This window comes from Procambarus clarkii, chromosome 88 (genome assembly GCF_040958095.1).
Source record: "Procambarus clarkii isolate CNS0578487 chromosome 88, FALCON_Pclarkii_2.0, whole genome shotgun sequence".
Taxonomy (NCBI): Eukaryota; Metazoa; Arthropoda; class Malacostraca; order Decapoda; family Cambaridae; genus Procambarus; species Procambarus clarkii.
Genome location: NC_091237.1, coordinates 14,333,703 through 14,351,685, shown reverse-complemented (window position 1 = coordinate 14,351,685; position 17,983 = coordinate 14,333,703). Strand labels below are relative to the sequence as shown.

The 17,983-nt window shown below is 46.5% G+C and overlaps 1 protein-coding gene across 1 annotated transcript; it reads right to left on the bottom strand.

Annotated features, from left to right (window-relative positions):
* Window positions 1–6,110: 6,110 nt before the first annotated feature.
* Window positions 6,111–8,615, bottom strand: LOC123745867 (uncharacterized). The gene is made up of 5 exons (XM_045726958.2): window positions 8,535–8,615; window positions 7,535–7,609; window positions 6,702–7,412; window positions 6,427–6,617; window positions 6,111–6,353 (listed from the first exon to the last, which is right to left on the bottom strand). The coding sequence occupies exons 2-5, from the start codon at window positions 7,607–7,609 to the stop codon at window positions 6,230–6,232; spliced, it is 1,101 nt and encodes a 366-aa protein (XP_045582914.1). The 5' UTR covers window positions 8,535–8,615; the 3' UTR covers window positions 6,111–6,229.
* Between the last annotated feature and the right edge of the window lie 9,368 nt (window positions 8,616–17,983).

The following is a 17,983-nucleotide window of genomic DNA, read 5'->3' as shown; positions in this document are numbered from 1 at the left end:
AAGACAAACGAGTGTCAAGGAATAACCCCAAAAGCTTCGCGGAATCTTTGTATTCAAGGGGATGACCATAAAGTGACAAAGAGGGACGAAGAACAACCCATTTCCGCGTAAAAGTCATGGCACAAGTCTTAGAAGTAGAGAACTTGAAGCCATGATCTGTGGCCCAAGACGACACGGCATCAATTGCAAGTTGAAGCCGGTGTTGAAGGAGAGGCGAATCATCACCCTGACAACAAAGGGTAAGATCATCGACATAGAGAGCGGAGAAGACACCAGAAGGAAGAGAGGAAAGAAGACCATTGAGGGCAACCAGAAAAAGAGTAGTGCTCAGAACACTACTCTGGGGCACACCTTCGTATTGCTGAAAAGAGGGAGAGAGAGCGGTACCAAGGCGCACCCGAAAGGAACGACGAGAGAGGAAGCTGCGGAGAAAGAGAGGGAGATGACCACGAAGGCCAAAGAATGAAGTTGAGATAGGATATGATAACGCCAAGTGGTGTCGTAAGCCTTTTCCAGGTCAAAAAGGACGGCAACAACGGAGGTCTTCGCAGCAAAAGCAGTACGAATATAGACCTCCAAGTTCACCAGGACATCTGTCGTGCTGCGGCACTTGCGGAAACCAAATTGAGAAGGGGAGAGGTGGTGATGGTGTTCCAGGAACCACATCAGACGAACGTTAACCATACGTTCAAAGAGTTTACAGACAACTTGTGAGAGCAATAGGGCGAAAGTCCTTAGGGGAAGTACCCAGAGACCCCGGTTTGTGAACAGGGAGGACAACGGCATCGAGCCAGTCCTCAGGGACTGACGACGACTCCCAGATCCGATTATACAGACTCAGTAAATACTGAGACGTGCTCGGAGGGAGATGGCGAAGCATCTCATAATGAATACCATCGGAGCCCGCCGCCGTAGAACCGCAGAGGGCCAGGGCAGTACGAAGTTCAGAGAGAGAGAAGGGATCATTATAGGGAAGCTGAAGATGAGTGCAGAAATCTAAAGGACGAGACTCAAGGACAGGTTTACAAAGAAGGAAAGATTGGGGAAGATGAAGACCAGAGCTAACAGAAGAAAAGTGGGAACCCAGTTCGAAAGCGACCTGCAATGGGTCCGCCACAAGAGTATCATGGAGGTGAAGGACCGGTGAAACATCGGGAACGAACTTACCCGCTATCTTGCGGATACGCTCCCAGATCTGGGCCAGAGGGGTTTCGGACGTAATTGTTGAGACATAAGATGCCCAACATTCACGTTTAGCCGTACGGATGGCCCTACGGGCCACCGCACTCGCTTTCCGAAAGAAAAGAAAAGAATCGGTCGTCTGCCTACGGCGGTGCCTCTTCCAGGCTGCACGCTTACAGCGGACAGCCCGAGCACAGTCCGCATTCCACCAGGGAACGCACTTCCGTGGACCCCGAGAGGAAGAGCGAGGAATAGAGCGGAGGGCAGCGTTGAAGACAGTGTCATGAAAAAGGAGGAGAGCGCGAGAGAGAGGCAGAAGGGAGAGGTCAGAGAGAGCAGCACTGAGGGTAAATAGGGTCCAGTCTGCCTTAGCAAACTGCCACCTAGGGAAAGAGGGAAGGGCGAAAAGAGAAAAAGGAAACAAGGATGGGGAAATGATCACTTCCATGGAGGTCATCAAGAACCTGCCACGTGAAATCTAAGTAAAGAGAAGAAGAGCAGAGAGAAAGATCAAGACAAGGGTGCGAGTCCGAGAGTCCAAATGAGTGGGCTCACCAGAATTCAGAAGAGACAGGGAAGAAGAGAGGAGAAACGGCTCAAGGAGGCGACCCCAGGTATTCGTCAGAACGTCACCCCAAAGGGAATGACGACAATTGAAGTCACCCAGCAGGAGCACAGGCTCCGGCAAGGAGTCTAGGAGGTGTTTCAAATCAGGAAGAGAGAGCGGGACACTCGGGGGGAGATAAATGGAACAAACTGTACCATTTCCCCACAAAGATACGAGCAGCAGAACAATGGAGAGGCGAAGGAAAAAGTAAAGGAACAAAGGGAACATCAGCACGAATCAAGAGAGCAGAAGAATTAGAAGCCCCAGCAATGGCTGGGGGGGGGGGAAGAGAAAGGAATAGCCACGAAAACGACCAGGACGAGCACCAAGCATTGGCTCCTGGAGACAGACACAAAGGGGCGAAAACCGCGAAATCAGAAGTTGGAGTTCGAGGAAATTGGCATAATAACCTTGAACGTTCCATTGAAGAATGGACAACGACGAGAAGAGAAAGGACAAAACCAGAGAACAAGGAAGAAACCAAGGCGAAAGAGCAACAGAGCACGTTAAAGAATATCAGGGTCGGGATCAGGGTCAGCAAAGTCAGGGTTAGGGGGCATGGGTAAACTGAGCAAAGACGGAGGGAAGGAAACGGGAGAATAGATCAGAGGTGGGCGGGCGGGGTCCGGAGGAGGAGGAGGAAGAGGAGGAGACAACGGAGAGGAGCAGTCAAGGACAGCAGCAGGAAGAGGGGGAGTAGAAAGAGGGGAGCGCACCCCAGCAAGAGCAGTAACCGAAAGGGAAGCAGGGGCCAAAGAAACCTCCATAGCAGGAACAGGGGGCGCAATCACTGAAACGGGAGGGGAAGGAGCAACAGAACCAGACGTAGGAGCTGAGGAAGAAAGCGAAGCCTTCTTACCCGCCGGGGAAGAGGAAGGAGAGGAGCCAGGCTTACGCTTCTGACTTAAAGGGACCGGTGTCCCAGCAACTACGTACCGGGCAACGGATTCCAGTGTCTCAACAGGAGAAGCCGAACGAGAGCACACACGACGGCCGCTAGGAGAGCGATGGACATCCGCCCACACCGACAGGCGGTGGGGAGAGCCGATAGATGGAGGAAGAGGATGGGAAGGAGGATCGGAGGGGGATGAGGAAGAAGACACAGGAGACACGACAGACTGGGTAGAAGGAAGGGGAACCCCGGACAGAGGACCAGGAGGAGGATCCTTCGGGAGAGAACCCAAAGGAACAGAGGAGGGGGCAGTGGGCGCATCAGGGTCCAAGGCCCGGAAACGGTTGTGAGTCTGAGGAAGGCGGGAAGGACGAGGAGAGGAAGAGCGCAACACGCGAGCATAAGAGATATTAGCATAAGGCGGGAGCCGGCGAACCTGGTGTCTCGCCTCAGGAAAAGATAAACGCTCCCGGTGCTTCAAGTTGAGGACGGCTGCCTCAAGCTTGTAATGGACACACGCACGGGAGAAGGTAGGATGGGCCTCACCGCAGTTGAGGCAACGAGCCTGGGGAGAAGTGCACTCCGACTTAGAGTGACCTTCGCCACCACACAAAGGACAGAGAGAGACAGTCCCGGAGCAGCGGAGGGCACCATGCCCAAACCTCCAGTACTTGTTGCAGAGCCGAGGAGAAGGAATGTACTCCTGGACAGAGCACCTGGCACCAGCAAGAATGACAGAGGGTGGAAGGGTCCTACCATCAAAGGTAATCTTCACAACCCGGAGGGGTTGACGGCGACTACCACGAGGGGGACGAGTAAACGTGTCCACCTGGAGAATAGAATGGCCCTGGGCAGCAAGGATATGTCGAATATCGTCGTGGAAGTCGCGCAGGTCCCGAACACCGGTCGCAACATGGGGCGGGAGCAAAATAGTGCCAATACTGGCATTCAACCGAGCGTTCTTCGAGACCCGAACAGGGGTCTCGCCAAGGCAGGATAAGGCAGGCAAGCGGGAAGCAGCATCCTGAGAAGGAGCAGCAACGACACGTGTACCGAGACGAGTGGGGTTGAAAGTAATGGAGGCATCCACGGAATCAACGAGATGTCGATGGTGGGAGAAATCGTCAGGAGGAGCAGAATCAAGAGGGAGGAGATCAAAATATTTGGCCTACGACGCGGGACCAAACAAGGCTTGATAGGTAGCAGAACTGGAAGGAATCGAGCGAGGGCGGCCGTGACGAGGACGGCGGTGAGAACCCCCAGAGAGAGAGGGGTTAAAAGGCGCAGTAGTTACAACTAGAGAAGGAGCCGCACCAGGGGACGAGGTAGTCACCACTGGGGGCTTGGGGCTCGACCCAACCACAGGAGGGAGGGGAGCCAGGGGAAGGAGTCAGAGAGGCCAAAGGAGGAGCAAGGTCGGGGCCCAATGCAGCAGAGGCTACAGAGCCCGGTCTTCCAATACGGACCGACTCTGGGGCTTGGTCGCCCACCCCACGAGCCCGAGAAGGTACACCAGAAGCAGCCGAAACAGGGGTTATCATGACGAAAAGAAGAATTCATTCACGAATGTGCCCCCACACCCACCATGGAGCCACAATTAGAGGCAGGACACCCAACAAGAAGCTATCGCCGATCTTGCCGGGGCCTCCTAGGGGTGCGTCGTGAGTATACGCCCCACAAACGCCACCTTAAGAAACCGACAGTCCGTCGAGATCGGGTTCAGTGACGAAAGGGGGATTGACAATAAAAGGTTCCCCTCGCTCTCTACGTCGGGTACTACGGGTGCAAGAGCATGCCTCCTCAAGCACCCGGGCGTCAAAATAGAAGAAGTCCAAGGGAAGAACCAGAACGAGCAAAAGGTCGGCAGGAAACGGCAAGCAGATAGGAGAAGAGGGGGGAGAAAAACGAAACAGAAGGAAAAGGAAAAGATGCCCAGCAGAATTGGAGAGGACGGCAGCAGGAGCACAAGGCTAGAAAAGGACAGGACTGTCCCAAGGAGCATCACACTCCGGCAGCCGTCCACGAAGCCCCCACACGGCAACAACGAGCTGAGCGGGGAGGGGGGTATCGACTTCAAGACCACACGTTAGCCTCTTATCACGCCCTCTTACCACTCTCAGGGAACCGGCTCTTCTATACAATAGTTACCACTCAGTCCCCAAGGTGAAAGAGTGTCCGGGCATATGACTTGTTACGTGTACTTATTTGCGATTCGTTTGGGCTGTCACGTGTGGTGATTAGTGTTGGGTAAGGCTAGGCCAGGTCTGGCATTGTGGCAAAGCAACCTCAGTTAGAAAAAGTTTCTCAGGTAAACCGTGTAAACTAAAGTATTGCATCCAAGAAAAGGCCCAAATGTCCAGTTAACTTTTCTTCATGCGAGTCTTTGCTAGGTCTATCAAGCACTTATCTGCAAACGTTACAGTAAAATCAAATGTCGAAAAGGGAATCGGCTGGAAAATCATCTGTTGTGGCAGGAGGATTCTGCATTCTCCTGGACATTGCCACTGGCAGTAAAGCCTCTGATCGTTTTCCAGATTGACACTGGCATGGGATAGTTGGGTAGTGTTTATGGACCAGTTATCAAAGTATACGCCAAGAAGCCACATTGCATCTATCCGTCTTAGCACATTACATCATTCCAATCAACTTTCCTTCCCCCCAAACCTTAGACAACTTTGAGCACCTCAAGATTCCTCTTTGGAACTTTCGATTTACTCTGGCGTGAACATCTTTATGTTGCGATTATCAACATCCCCCGCAAACACTCTTGCGGGGAGGGGGGGGTGTATGTTCATCTTAAACTGTGTCCAAGACCAAATGGAACAATGGTTACAAAGGTGAACACATACTTTAACACCACAGGTTCAGTGGTGGCATTAAGAAATTTTCAAGTAAATATCAAGCAAGTTATTATCAGAAGGCACCAAACGGGGAAGACTGTATAGGAAACTTTATAAATCCTTCCTGTTTAATCAAATTTCTCATTCGAGACTGACGTGACCAGGTAGTCCAGCCACTACCCTGTCTGCCGTTCAACAATACATTCAACACAGTTGCACTGCATATCACCCAAAGGATCACAAAGTTCTCTAGGTCAGGAAGATGCAGCTTCTGTCCGATGTAAAGTTTATCCTCTGATCATGCAGAAGTTTCAACATTACCTCGTTCCAATTTAGCTGGCATGTGGAAGGAGAGAGCAATAATATACGACACTTGTGCAACCCGAGTACACAGGTGTCACACACACACAGACTACCAGGTAATCTCCAGACCAGCATGTATCGCATACCTCCAACGGAATGCACGGCAAGCAATTCTGCTTTTGTGACGTTTATGGGTTAAATATTTTTTTTTAAATGCCAGTCAAGATCAGGTAGCTATATTTAAAGGACACTTTAGATGCATCAGGTACTTTAGGAACACATTAAAGTTTCGAAGACACTTTAATTTGTGCAAGTTATTTTAACAGGGCAAGTTTATTACAATAATAAATTACGTGCCTCTTAAATTTGTTTTAGTCGTCTAAACGCTTATTATAAAACTCTTCACTATTGAGGACGGTAGCCGTAGCCGCTGTTAACGTACACGGTGTCTGTCACTGTGCGGTAGTTTGTGAGGGTAGTTCTCTGGGTGTTAATATTCGTGTGTACCACCGTCGCTGTGTACGTCAACCTGCAATATAGAATTTATTAACGCAATTTAACAAAGTTATTACATTACACAAGCACACGTGTCTGCTACTTACACCTGGGTGGCCGTGGTGGTGTAGGTGTACTGGCTGATGACGTAGGACGTGTGGCCGAGGGTCACGTAGCTTAGTGACGTCTCCGTCACTATCCTGAAGTCAGACTTCACTTCCGTTAACGTTACGGACGTTGGCCGGACAAAGACAGACGTCTGTAGAGCGACCGTGTCATCCACAGGCGTCTGTAGCACCTGTGAGGAAAAGGTGGATGTCATTAGCGGCAGATTATGTGCCCGTTATGATCTTAATATGGCACAGTGTCACCGTAAACTTACCGAGCGTGTTCCGACGGTGACAGTCTGCACGCTGAAGGAAGTCAGGGTGACTGCTACGCTGTTGAAGGCTTGGTCGGTGACAGTGACGCAACGATCGATGGTGACAACTTGGGTGACAGTGGGGTGGAAGACATCGTCCACCCTCCTGACCTGAGGGACGCCAACAGGTCTGACAACACTTCCAGCAGGTCCAGTGCTGCCCACTGCGACCCGCGGGACGTTCACCTGGTCCAACCTGCCACCGCTGAATATGGTAGCTGGACCACTACCGACAACAGGACCTGGACCACTGAAGACACCCTGGCCAACAACAGGACCCGGACCACTGAAGACACCCTGGCCGACAACAGGACCCGGACGACTGAAGACACCCTGGCCGCCAACAGGACCCGGACCACTGAAGACACCCTGGCCGCCAACAGGACCCAGACCACTGAAGACACCCTGGCCGACAACAGGACCAGGAGCTACATCACTACGAAAGCCTTGTGGGAAGTAACGTCCATCAGCAAGTCTTCCTCGGTTCTGGCCTGCGTCATTAGGGAGGCCGCTGTCAGTGCCTTGGAGGATGAAGGCGTCGTTAGCTGCGCTAGTGCTACTCGACAAGCTCCCAATTGCTCCGCTTAGCACAGGAAGTGGTCTACCTGTATCGCTGGGAATATTGTGGCCAAGAGCAGCGGATGTACCAAAGTCGTGACGTTGAGCTGGAGCCTGCAGTGTTAAAATTTAGATCAATATTTTAAGACACTTGTGCCATGTGCTAGATAAACTAGAGTATAGAGCTTTCCAGTACTGTGCTCAATTTTAAAGCTAATTTCTAGTTTACAACACACCTGGAAGGTTAGATATTGGCTGGTCACTCCAGCCATGAAGACCATCACGTTTAATAATAGTGAAGAGTACAGCATCTGTAATTTAGATTTTAAGATTAGAGTAATGATGTGGTTAAGCCAATATTTACAATTTTATGTTAAAGTAAAAAAGGAAGTGGCCGTATCATGTGTCAGAAACCACCAGCAATAATGCATTACTCATATGGATGGCAAAACAGGGCTTTTAATTTTGTTTACATACAGTTTTAGTTAAAGAGCAAATTAAAACCATTTAAGGTTTTGACCTTACGGTATTTATTAACCCCTAATGAGGCGTGATAAAGTATGGGAAAGTAGAATGGATTTGCCAAATTTTGAAATAAGTTAGCACGATAGAATTAAAAAAAAAAAAAAAAAAAAAAAAAATTCTGTTATGAGCCAAAACTTTAATTTCTACATTATATAGTTTTTTGGCAAATTTAATCATGATACAAGTTTAAGAATATTCTTCTATAGAAGATTCATTTATGTACTTATAAAGATATAGTTAAAGTAAGCATAGGTACACGAATTTAGTAATTAAGAGTTCATCGTTCGTAGACACTTTAGTACAAGCCGTTCGAAATTTACAAATGTAACAATATAGCCCAGATTAAGAGTAAACTTGACCCCATCAAAGCCTGTATACGTTTTCAGAAAAGCTCTAAAATCAGTGTTTGAAGTATTATAATTCACGCATTAGATCTACAGAAGAAATTAAGTATCAAGATTCACGATTCCCTGCATATATTTCCCCCCCCCCCCCCCAAGTACAAAATTGCATATAAACCTAAGTACATATAACCATAAGTATATATAACCCTAAGTACAGAATCCATGTGGAGTTAAGTACATATAACTCCCATTTACTCCTTGATAAATCCTTAACAATAGTCATAAACAATACAAGCCCAGAGTTAATACCAACATACCGAGGACTTAACACAAACAAAATTTACCACAAAACACAATACCATAATACCTTGAGCCAGAGAATGTTACTGGAGGAGAGTGAGGAGGAGAGTGAGGAGCTGGGCCCCACCTGCCCGCCTCAACACCTCCCTCACACCCTCCTCATGGTCGCTGCCTCTCATAATACACCCCTTCTTTACCCCAGTATTTACACACTCACTCGTAATCCTCTAACACTCTTTGTTTCCCTAAAGTTAACATCGTATTAGTAGTTAGTATATTTATTGTGGCACAACAGAAACTAACTGCCGGTGAGAACGAGGCAAAGTGACCATTATGGACCCGTAAGTGACACTCAGTGGCTTAGCACAGTCTTCCCACACACGCCCCAACACCCAGTGGGACAGGTGGTCCTTGGGTCGTCTAGAGTTTCCCTCAGCCTCAAGTTCTTATTCTTTCAGTAAATAATCTTAAGTGTATCTGCACGGAGCCGCTTGGAAGAACTCGGGATGGGAGAATATTCTTCTATATGTCACTTACAGCGAAATCAAATACGTACAACGTCTTAACTACACAACCACTACTGAATACTTCGATGCGTTACTGTTCTCATATTTGGCATCCTTCGTGATATTTAGTGCCCTATGATTTTTCCGCACATTTGATGGTGCTACACAACCTTCCCGGCTTGGTGCCTTCTTTTGATAATTACTACTGAATACTTCGTCACCAACGGTGGGACTCGCCTCAGTTGTAACAACTGAGTACATTGGGGAAGAGTAGTACAGAGTACATATATAACCATCAGTATAGAGTATATATTATACTAAATACAGAGTATATATATTTCCCTAAGTACAAAATTACATATAAACCTAAGCACAAAGTACATATAACCGTAAGTATATATAACCCTAAGTACAGAATCCATGTGGAGTTAAGTACATATAACTCCCATTCAGCACAGCTAACAAGCAGCACTAGCAACTACAGTACATTCTCACTTGCCTTCATCGCATGACATCAGACAACACCGCACTTGCTAGCAGGCATCCCGTGACATCAAATACAACATCACATCACCTTACCTGCATCTCTTGACATCGGACACAACATATCTGTTATCTGTTTCTTATTTTTTGTTTTGTTTTTGTGCTCCGGTGCCCTTTGTATGTGTTTTTTATCTTCTTTCATTACGTTCCTCCTTATCCCTGTTGTGTTCTATGTGTTGTTGTGTGCAGTTTGTCTTTGGTTTTCACTGTATTTGCAGGTAGTTCACATGTTTTCTTTGTTCTGCGTTTGTTTCGTTTTGTGTGATGTGGCGCTTCGGTGCTTTTATGTTATATTTATGTACTTTTGTTATACCACAATAAAAAAATAATAAACACAGTCGATTTGAATTTCTTTGGTTGCTTTGTTAACCCACAAACAAAGCCTCTATCATCACATTTCCCTGCTGAGAAATTTGATGAAATATTGCTTATGCGAATTACCATCTTTCCTATCAAGCACATTCAAGCCTAAAATACCATAGATTAAGGACCTGCCCGAAACGCTGTGCGTACTAGTGGCTTTACAAGAATGTAAATACTGTATTATCCAATGTATTCTCACAAACCCAATGTACCTTCTTGTATATATATAAATAAATAAATAAATAAAATAAATAAATTAATAATTCCATAAATTCTGTGGTAGGAAGATATTGGACACGACACCTGGATGTTTATGATGCATAATATAACAGCGTCTTGTGAAGCAGGAACAGTTTTACTGACTCTTGAGGCGTAGTCTGTGGAGACCTGTGTGATCTGCCACCATCTGGGGGGGCCTGACAGCTGAGTGGAGAGCGCTCGGGATTCGTAGTTCTAAGGTTCCGGGTTCGATGCCCGGTGGAGGCGGAAACAAATGAGTAGAGTTTCTTGATGTGCCCCTTTTCACCTAGCAGTAAATAGGTACCTGGGAGTTAGACAGCTGCTACGGGCTGCTTCCTGAGGGGAGGGGGGTGTAACAAAAAGGAGGCCAGGTCGAGGACCGGGCCGCGGGGACGCTAAGCCCCGAAATTATCTCAAAATAACCTGGGACCTGAGACCATCTGGAGCCTAGCATTACCTGGGACCTGGCGCTACTTGGGACCTGCCACCATACGGGACCCTGCACTACCTGGAACCTGTCAACCCCACTCCCTGCACCCCCCTTAGTCTCTTCCCGGCAAACCCCTCCTGCAAACCTCGCAAAGGGGTTTTTGCGACCCCTTGCAAGGAGGGGTCGCAGGTTTGCGACCCCTCCTTCCCCCCAACAACCACCTCCCTGCAGCCACCTCGTTCCAACACTCATTCTCTAGTGCAGAGATGCGTTGGAGGTTTTCACCACAGGTACCAATGGCCTCTTCGTTGTCTTCCTGAGAACCTTATCCTTGGATATAAGGACCTTATCCTTGGAGATAAGGACCTTATCCTTGGAGACAAGGACCTTATCCTTGGAGACAAGGACCTTATCTTTGGAGACAAGGACCTTATCCTTGGAGATAAGGACCTTATCCTTGGAGATAAGGACCTTATCCTTGGAGACAAGTACCTTATCCTTGGAGACAAGGACCTTATCCTTGGAGACAAGGACCTTATCTTTGGAGACAAGGACCTTATCCTTGGAGATAAGGACCTTATCCTTGGAGACAACTCAACTTATTTCCACAGGAACTCCATCCGCTGAAGCGTCATCCTATTGTCCTGTTGTGACGCGGTCTTCTGCATCTGCTTCACTTCTCTTGTCATCCCTTCTGTTCCACAGCCCTTCTGTTCCTCTTGTCACACCCTTCTGTTCCTCTTGTCACCATACTTTTCTTCTTTTCACCTTTTTCGCTTGTATTCCACTTGTATCAATCTTCTGTTCCTTTCGTCACCCTTCTCCTCATCTCAATACTTCTATGTTCCTGTTATCACCTTTCTGTTTTTTCTCTTTTCTCTTCTTACCCTTCCACTCCTCTTCTTCTGCCTGCACCTTCCCTCAGATCCTTCCCTTCTCCTTCATCTCCCGTCCCATCCTCCAGGTTAGTTGACACACAGTTCCGGACTCCGGTAATTATCATGAGCTTTCAGTATTTAAACAGGACCCAAATCTTAATAACATATTCTTCAAGCGGAATATATTACGTAGGTATGCTTGCCCGAGCGTCCTGTTAGCTCAGTCTTAACAGGCTCGGGTTGACCTGCAAGCTTATCTCTGGTTTCTAACTTTAATGAGTTATTCGTCAATGAAAACGTTATAGTAAGAATTTCTGTTTTAATTTTATATGTATAAGAGATTGGCAGGTAAGAATGGATGGAAATAATGATGTGTTCCAGCAATGGAGGCGCTGGCTTCGCTTTTATGACCTCATCTGTTTTGTTAGCGGCAGCACCTTAAGACTGGTTTTATGTTGATTGTTTTCACATGTTCTCTGTTTTTGTCTCGGTCTCTGTCTCTCTCTGTCTCTCTCTCTCTCTCTCTCTCTCTCTCTCTCTCTCTCTCTCTCTCTCTCTCTCTCTCTCTTTCTCTCTCTCTCTCTCTCTCTCTCTCTCTCTCCCTCTCTCGTTTACTATTCGTCTAAATCTCTCCTCATCCTGTACCTTGACTCAACAATCTGCGATAATCCCCTTACTTTGGTAAATCCAGTTTCCCCCCTGGTTAATAACATTACTGCTGCTGTAAGTCCCGACTGCTCTGTCTCCCGCCCGCCTGCCTGCCTGCACACCCAATCCACTTTTCAGTTGCAATTTCAGTAACATTTAGTACAAATTGTTGCACTTTCTCCAGCAGCAATGTACTATCATTCAACACGATCTTTGGCTTGTGTTATTTCCTGTGTATAGTTGATTTTGTTATGTTGTTAATGCTTTCTGTCGTGTTTGATTCTGTTTGCTATAGCCATTCCGTGTTGGGGTTCTCTTGGGCTTGAGTTGTCTTTCTTGTTCTCCTGTCCCCCTTTCTATCCTTTATTGGAATGTTTTATTTCATTATGAAATTTAATTTTTTCTTCGCGTTGGATTCTCCTTTGGTCGCCCACATGTATTCACAAACATTTCCTTTGTTCTTTCTCTAGATTTTCCTTTACACTTTCACTAAATTTTCATTTGCATTTTCACTAAACTTTCACTCATATATTATATCAATATTTACTAGCGCTATTTCAACTTTTTCTGGTAATCTATTACTTTTCCACTGTGCTCTCTTTCATAGCTCCTCATTCCACTGTTTTGGGTTTTCAATATATTTCACCACTTGGGGTGGACGGTAGAGCGACGGTTTCCCTGCATGCAGGTCGGCGTTCAGTCCAAGTGGTTGAGCACCATTCCTTCCCTCCATCCCATCCCAAATCCTTATCCTGACCCCTTCCCAGTGCTATATAGTCGTAATGGTTTGGTGCTTTACCCTTATATTTCCTTTTCTTCCTTTTCCTTTTATAGTCTTATGTATCGCACTTGCAACCTCTCAAGCCCCCTTCCTCCCTCCCTCCCCCTCTTTCTCTTTCTTGGCTCCTGTTATCACTCTCTTCACTTTCTAGATCACTTCAAACTTGCCACTTGTGCTCTCTCTTTACTCTGTCTCTGTCTGTCTGTCTGTCTCTGTCTCTCTGTCTCTCTCTCTCTCTCTCTCTCTCTCTCTCTCTCTCTCTCTCTCTCTCTCTCTCTCTCTCTCTCTCTCTCTCTCTCTCTGTTGTGTGTTGGTCAAAATGTTGGCCTAACTCTGCAACACAACCTGATGAAAATATCACAGCAATACAGGCAGGTTTCTCAGCCTCCTCATGGCGGCTATAACACCACAACATCGTCCTCATGGCGGCTATAACACCACAACATCGTCCTCATGGCGGCTATAACACCACAACATCGTCCTCATGGCGGCTATAACACCACAACATCGTCCTCATGGCGGCTATAACACCACAACATCGTCCTCATGGCGGCTATAACACCACAACATCGTCCTCATGGCGGCTATAACACCACAATATCGTCCTCATGACAGCTATAACACCACAACATCGTCCTCATGGCAGCTATAACACCACAACATCGTCCTCATGACAGCTATAACACCACAACATCGTCCTCATGGCAGCTATAACACCACAACATCGTCCTCATGGCAGCTATAACACCACAACATCATCCTCATGACAGCTATAACACCACAACATCATCCTCATGGCAGCTATAACACCACAACATCGTCCTCATGACAGCTATAACACCACAACATCGTCCTCATGGCGGCTATAACACCACAATATCATCCTCATGACAGCTATAACACCACAACATCATCCTCATGACAGCTATAACACCACAACATCATCCTCATGACAGCTATAACACCACATCATCATCCTCATGACAGCTATAACACCACAACATCATCCTCATGACAGCTATAACACCACAACATCGTCCTCATGGCGGCTATAACACCACAACATCATCCTCATGACAGCTATAACACCACAACATCGTCCTCATGACAGCTATAACACCACAACATCATCCTCATGACAGCTATAACACCACAATATCATCCTCATGACAGCTATAACACCACAACATCATCCTCATGACAGCTATAACACCACAACATCGTCCTCATGACAGCTATAACACCACAACATCATCCTCATGACAGCTATAACACCACAATATCATCCTCATGACAGCTATAACACCACAACATCATCCTCATGACAGCTATAACACCACAACATCATCCTCATGACAGCTATAACACCACAACATCGTCCTCGTATCAGCTATAACACCACAACATCGTCCTCATGACAGCTATAACACCACAACATCGTCCTCATGACAGCTATAACACCACAACATCGTCCTCATGACAGCTATAACACCACAACATCATCCTCATGACAGCTATAACACCACAACATCGTCCTCATGGCGGCTATAACACCACAACATCATCCTCATGACAGCTATAACACCACAACATCATCCTCATGACAGCTATAACACCACAACATCAACCTCATGACAGCTATAACACCACAACATCATCCTCATGACAGCTATAACACCACAACATCATCCTCATGACAGCTATAACACCACAATATCATCCTCATGACAGCTATAACACCACAACATCATCCTCATGACAGCTATAACACCACAACATCGTCCTCATGACAGCTATAACACCACAACATCGTCCTCATGACAGCTATAACACCACAACATCGTCCTCATGACAGTTATAACACCACAACATCGTCCTCATGACAGCTATAACACCACAACATCGTCCTCATGACAGCTATAACACCACAACATCGTCCTCATGACAGCTATAACACCACAACCAAATAACACCGGCGGATAAGGCGTTGTACTTAACAAAATGCGCCAAACTCCTGTGTTTTCTAATAGATTATTTAATCATATTTCGCTCCGGGTCTCAGATAAGGTTTTAATGACTGTTGCAGAAGGAGAAGAAGAGAGAGAGAGTTGCAACACACGCAACGACGCTCACGAAACAATTAACGCGTCAAGCGAGCTAGTTCAACATACGTGTGTATGATAGCATAAAATTTGCATGTAATTATAGGGGCGGAGAGAGACAGGTCATTGCCGCATGGACACTCCTGCAGTTCTGTTGTTACCGCATGCGTTACTTGCTCGTTATGAGGAGGCGTGGGGGTTCCGTGTTACAGCCGTCACAGAAGGCACGTAACACACGCCATAGCTGTAATAATCATCGCGCGTCACACACACAGAGGTCCTCACACACACACACACACACACACACACACACACAAGACACCTCCCTTACAAGACACATTTCCTTACACAAGAAACTTGTGTAAGGAATCTTTCAGAATATTATGTACCACATATGTCAGACCAATCCTGGAGTATGCGGCTCCAGCATGGAGTCCATATCTAGTCAAGGATAAGACTAAACTGAAAAAGGTTCAAAGGTTTGCCACCAGACTAGTACCCGAGCTGAGAGGAATGGGCTACGAGGAGAGAATACGGGAATTAAACCTCACTTCGTTGGAAGACAGAAGAGTTAGGGGGGACATGATCACCACATTCAAGATCCCCAAGGGAATCGACAGGGTAGATAAAGACAGGTTATTTAACACAAGGGGCACACGCACTAGGGGACACAGGTGGAAACTGAGTGCCCAAATGAGCCACAGAGATATTAGAAAGAACTTTTTTAGTGTCGAGAGTGGTTGACAAATGGAATGCATTAGGAAGTGATGTGGTGGAGGCTGACTCCATACACAGTTTCAAGTGGAGATATGATAGAGCCCAATAGGTATCAGGAACCTGTACACCTGTTGATTGATGGTTGAGAGGCGGGACCAAAGAGCCAGAGCTCAACCCCCGCAAGCACAACTAGGTGTGCGCCATCAACAAACACGACTTTGCCACATTACGAGGACACAATACAAATGCACAAACAAATCAAAGCAGAAAAATATCGCCCCAACACCCACCAGTACACAAACAGAAAAATATCCACCCACACCCACCAGTACACAAACACACAAAAATATCCACCAACACCCACCAGTACACAAACACACAAAAATATCCACCAACACCCACCAGTACACAAACACACAAAAATATCCACCAACACCCACCAGTACACAAACACAAAAATATCCACCAACACCCACCAGTACACAAACACAAAAATATCCCCGAACAAACACACAATCCGAAATTTTAACCTTTCCTAACGCAAAGGAAAATTAACATGAGCCATTTAGATTCAGTGATTATTTTAACATAAATTCGTGGCAATATTTTGCCATAGGCTTGTGCATCATGGTGACAAACTAATAAAACAGGATTGTCTAACCCTAAAAACACGAAGCAAAAATATAAATGAATTATTCTTTCCGGCTGAGCTTCAGCTTGCAGCCTAACCTCGAAAATAATGCAGAGAATAACGCATGTATATAATTGTATATATTGGGAGTTTACCTTATATAATATGAATGACATTTTTCTCGTAGCATTTTGTAAATTATTCAGTTATAACTAAAATAGATTATTGGGCAACTATTTCCATTGGGGAAAATTAGTAACAGGGCCAACTAGATATCCTCCTATGTTGACTTTGTTCCTGTAAGTTGTTTTCCACTGCCTTAATTCCAGGTACACATTCAATGCATCTTGTTAGTACTTCCAGAGATGTGTTGAATTGGATACGAAAGTGCTCGGAAATTTACTTTTTCACTTCCTTTCGTAATTATTGATTGAGACACATTCACACCCAGACACACACAAGGGGGGCCTGTGGCTGAGTGGACGGCGCTTAGGACTCGTAATCCTAGGGTCCGGGTTCAATCCCGGCGCCGGCGGAAACAGATGGGCAGAGTTTCTTTCACCCTGATGCTCCTGTTACCTAGCAGTAAATAGGTACCTGGGAGTTAGACAGCTGTTACGGGCTGCTTCCTGGGGGTGTGTTTGAGTGTGTGTGAAAAAAAATAGTAACAGTTGATTGATTGACAGTTAAGAGACGGGCCGAAAGAGCAGAACTCAACCCCCGCAAGCACAACTAGGTGAATATATATATTCGCGGATGACGCAAAATTAACGAGACACGTTGTGACATACGAGGATTGTAGGATCTTCCAAGAGGACTTAAACAGGTTGCAGAGATGGTCAGAGAAATAGCTACTGGAGTTCAACACGAGCAAATGTAAAGTTATGGAAATGGGATTAGGTGACAGGAGGCCAAAGGGACAGTATACAATGAAGGGGAACTGTCTACCTGTGATGATTCGAGAAAGAGACCTGGGCGTGGACGTAACATCTAATCTAACTCCAGAGGCACATATAAACAGGATAACGACAGCAGCGTACTCTACACTGGCAAAAGTTAGAACGTAATTCAGAAACCTAATTAAGAAGGCATTTAAGTAACTTTACACTGCCTACGTAAGACCAGTCTTAGAGTATGCCGCCCCATCATGGAGTCCCCAACTGAAAAAACACACAAGGAAACTGGAAAAGGTTCATTTTCTCTTTACTCCGATTTACTCCTCACCTTCTTGTTTTATGCACCTGACCTCCCGAATGGTATAAATCCAATACGCCTAGCAATATCCCCGACACCACTCCTGTGCCTGGTAAGTCCACTACGGGCTCACCATAGCCCGTGCAACTTGCCCCGCTCCTGTGCCAGGTAAGTTACGGGCTCACCATAGCCCGTGCTACTTGCCCCGCTCCTGTGCCAGGTAAGTTACGGGCTCACCATAGCCCGTGCTACTTGCAACTTGTTCCGAGTAGCTGAATCTATAACAACAACAAACAGCAATATCCCCACAGTTACAGCCCCACTCCTGTGTCAGCTAAGTACACAACGGGTTCACCATAGCCCGTGCTACTTTGGAACTTTTGTTCCCTGTAGCTGAATCTAAAACAACAACAACAAGCAATATCCCTTCACTTGAGAATGAACCATGTAGGTTCGAAACGTTGTGTAAATTTTTAATAAGTT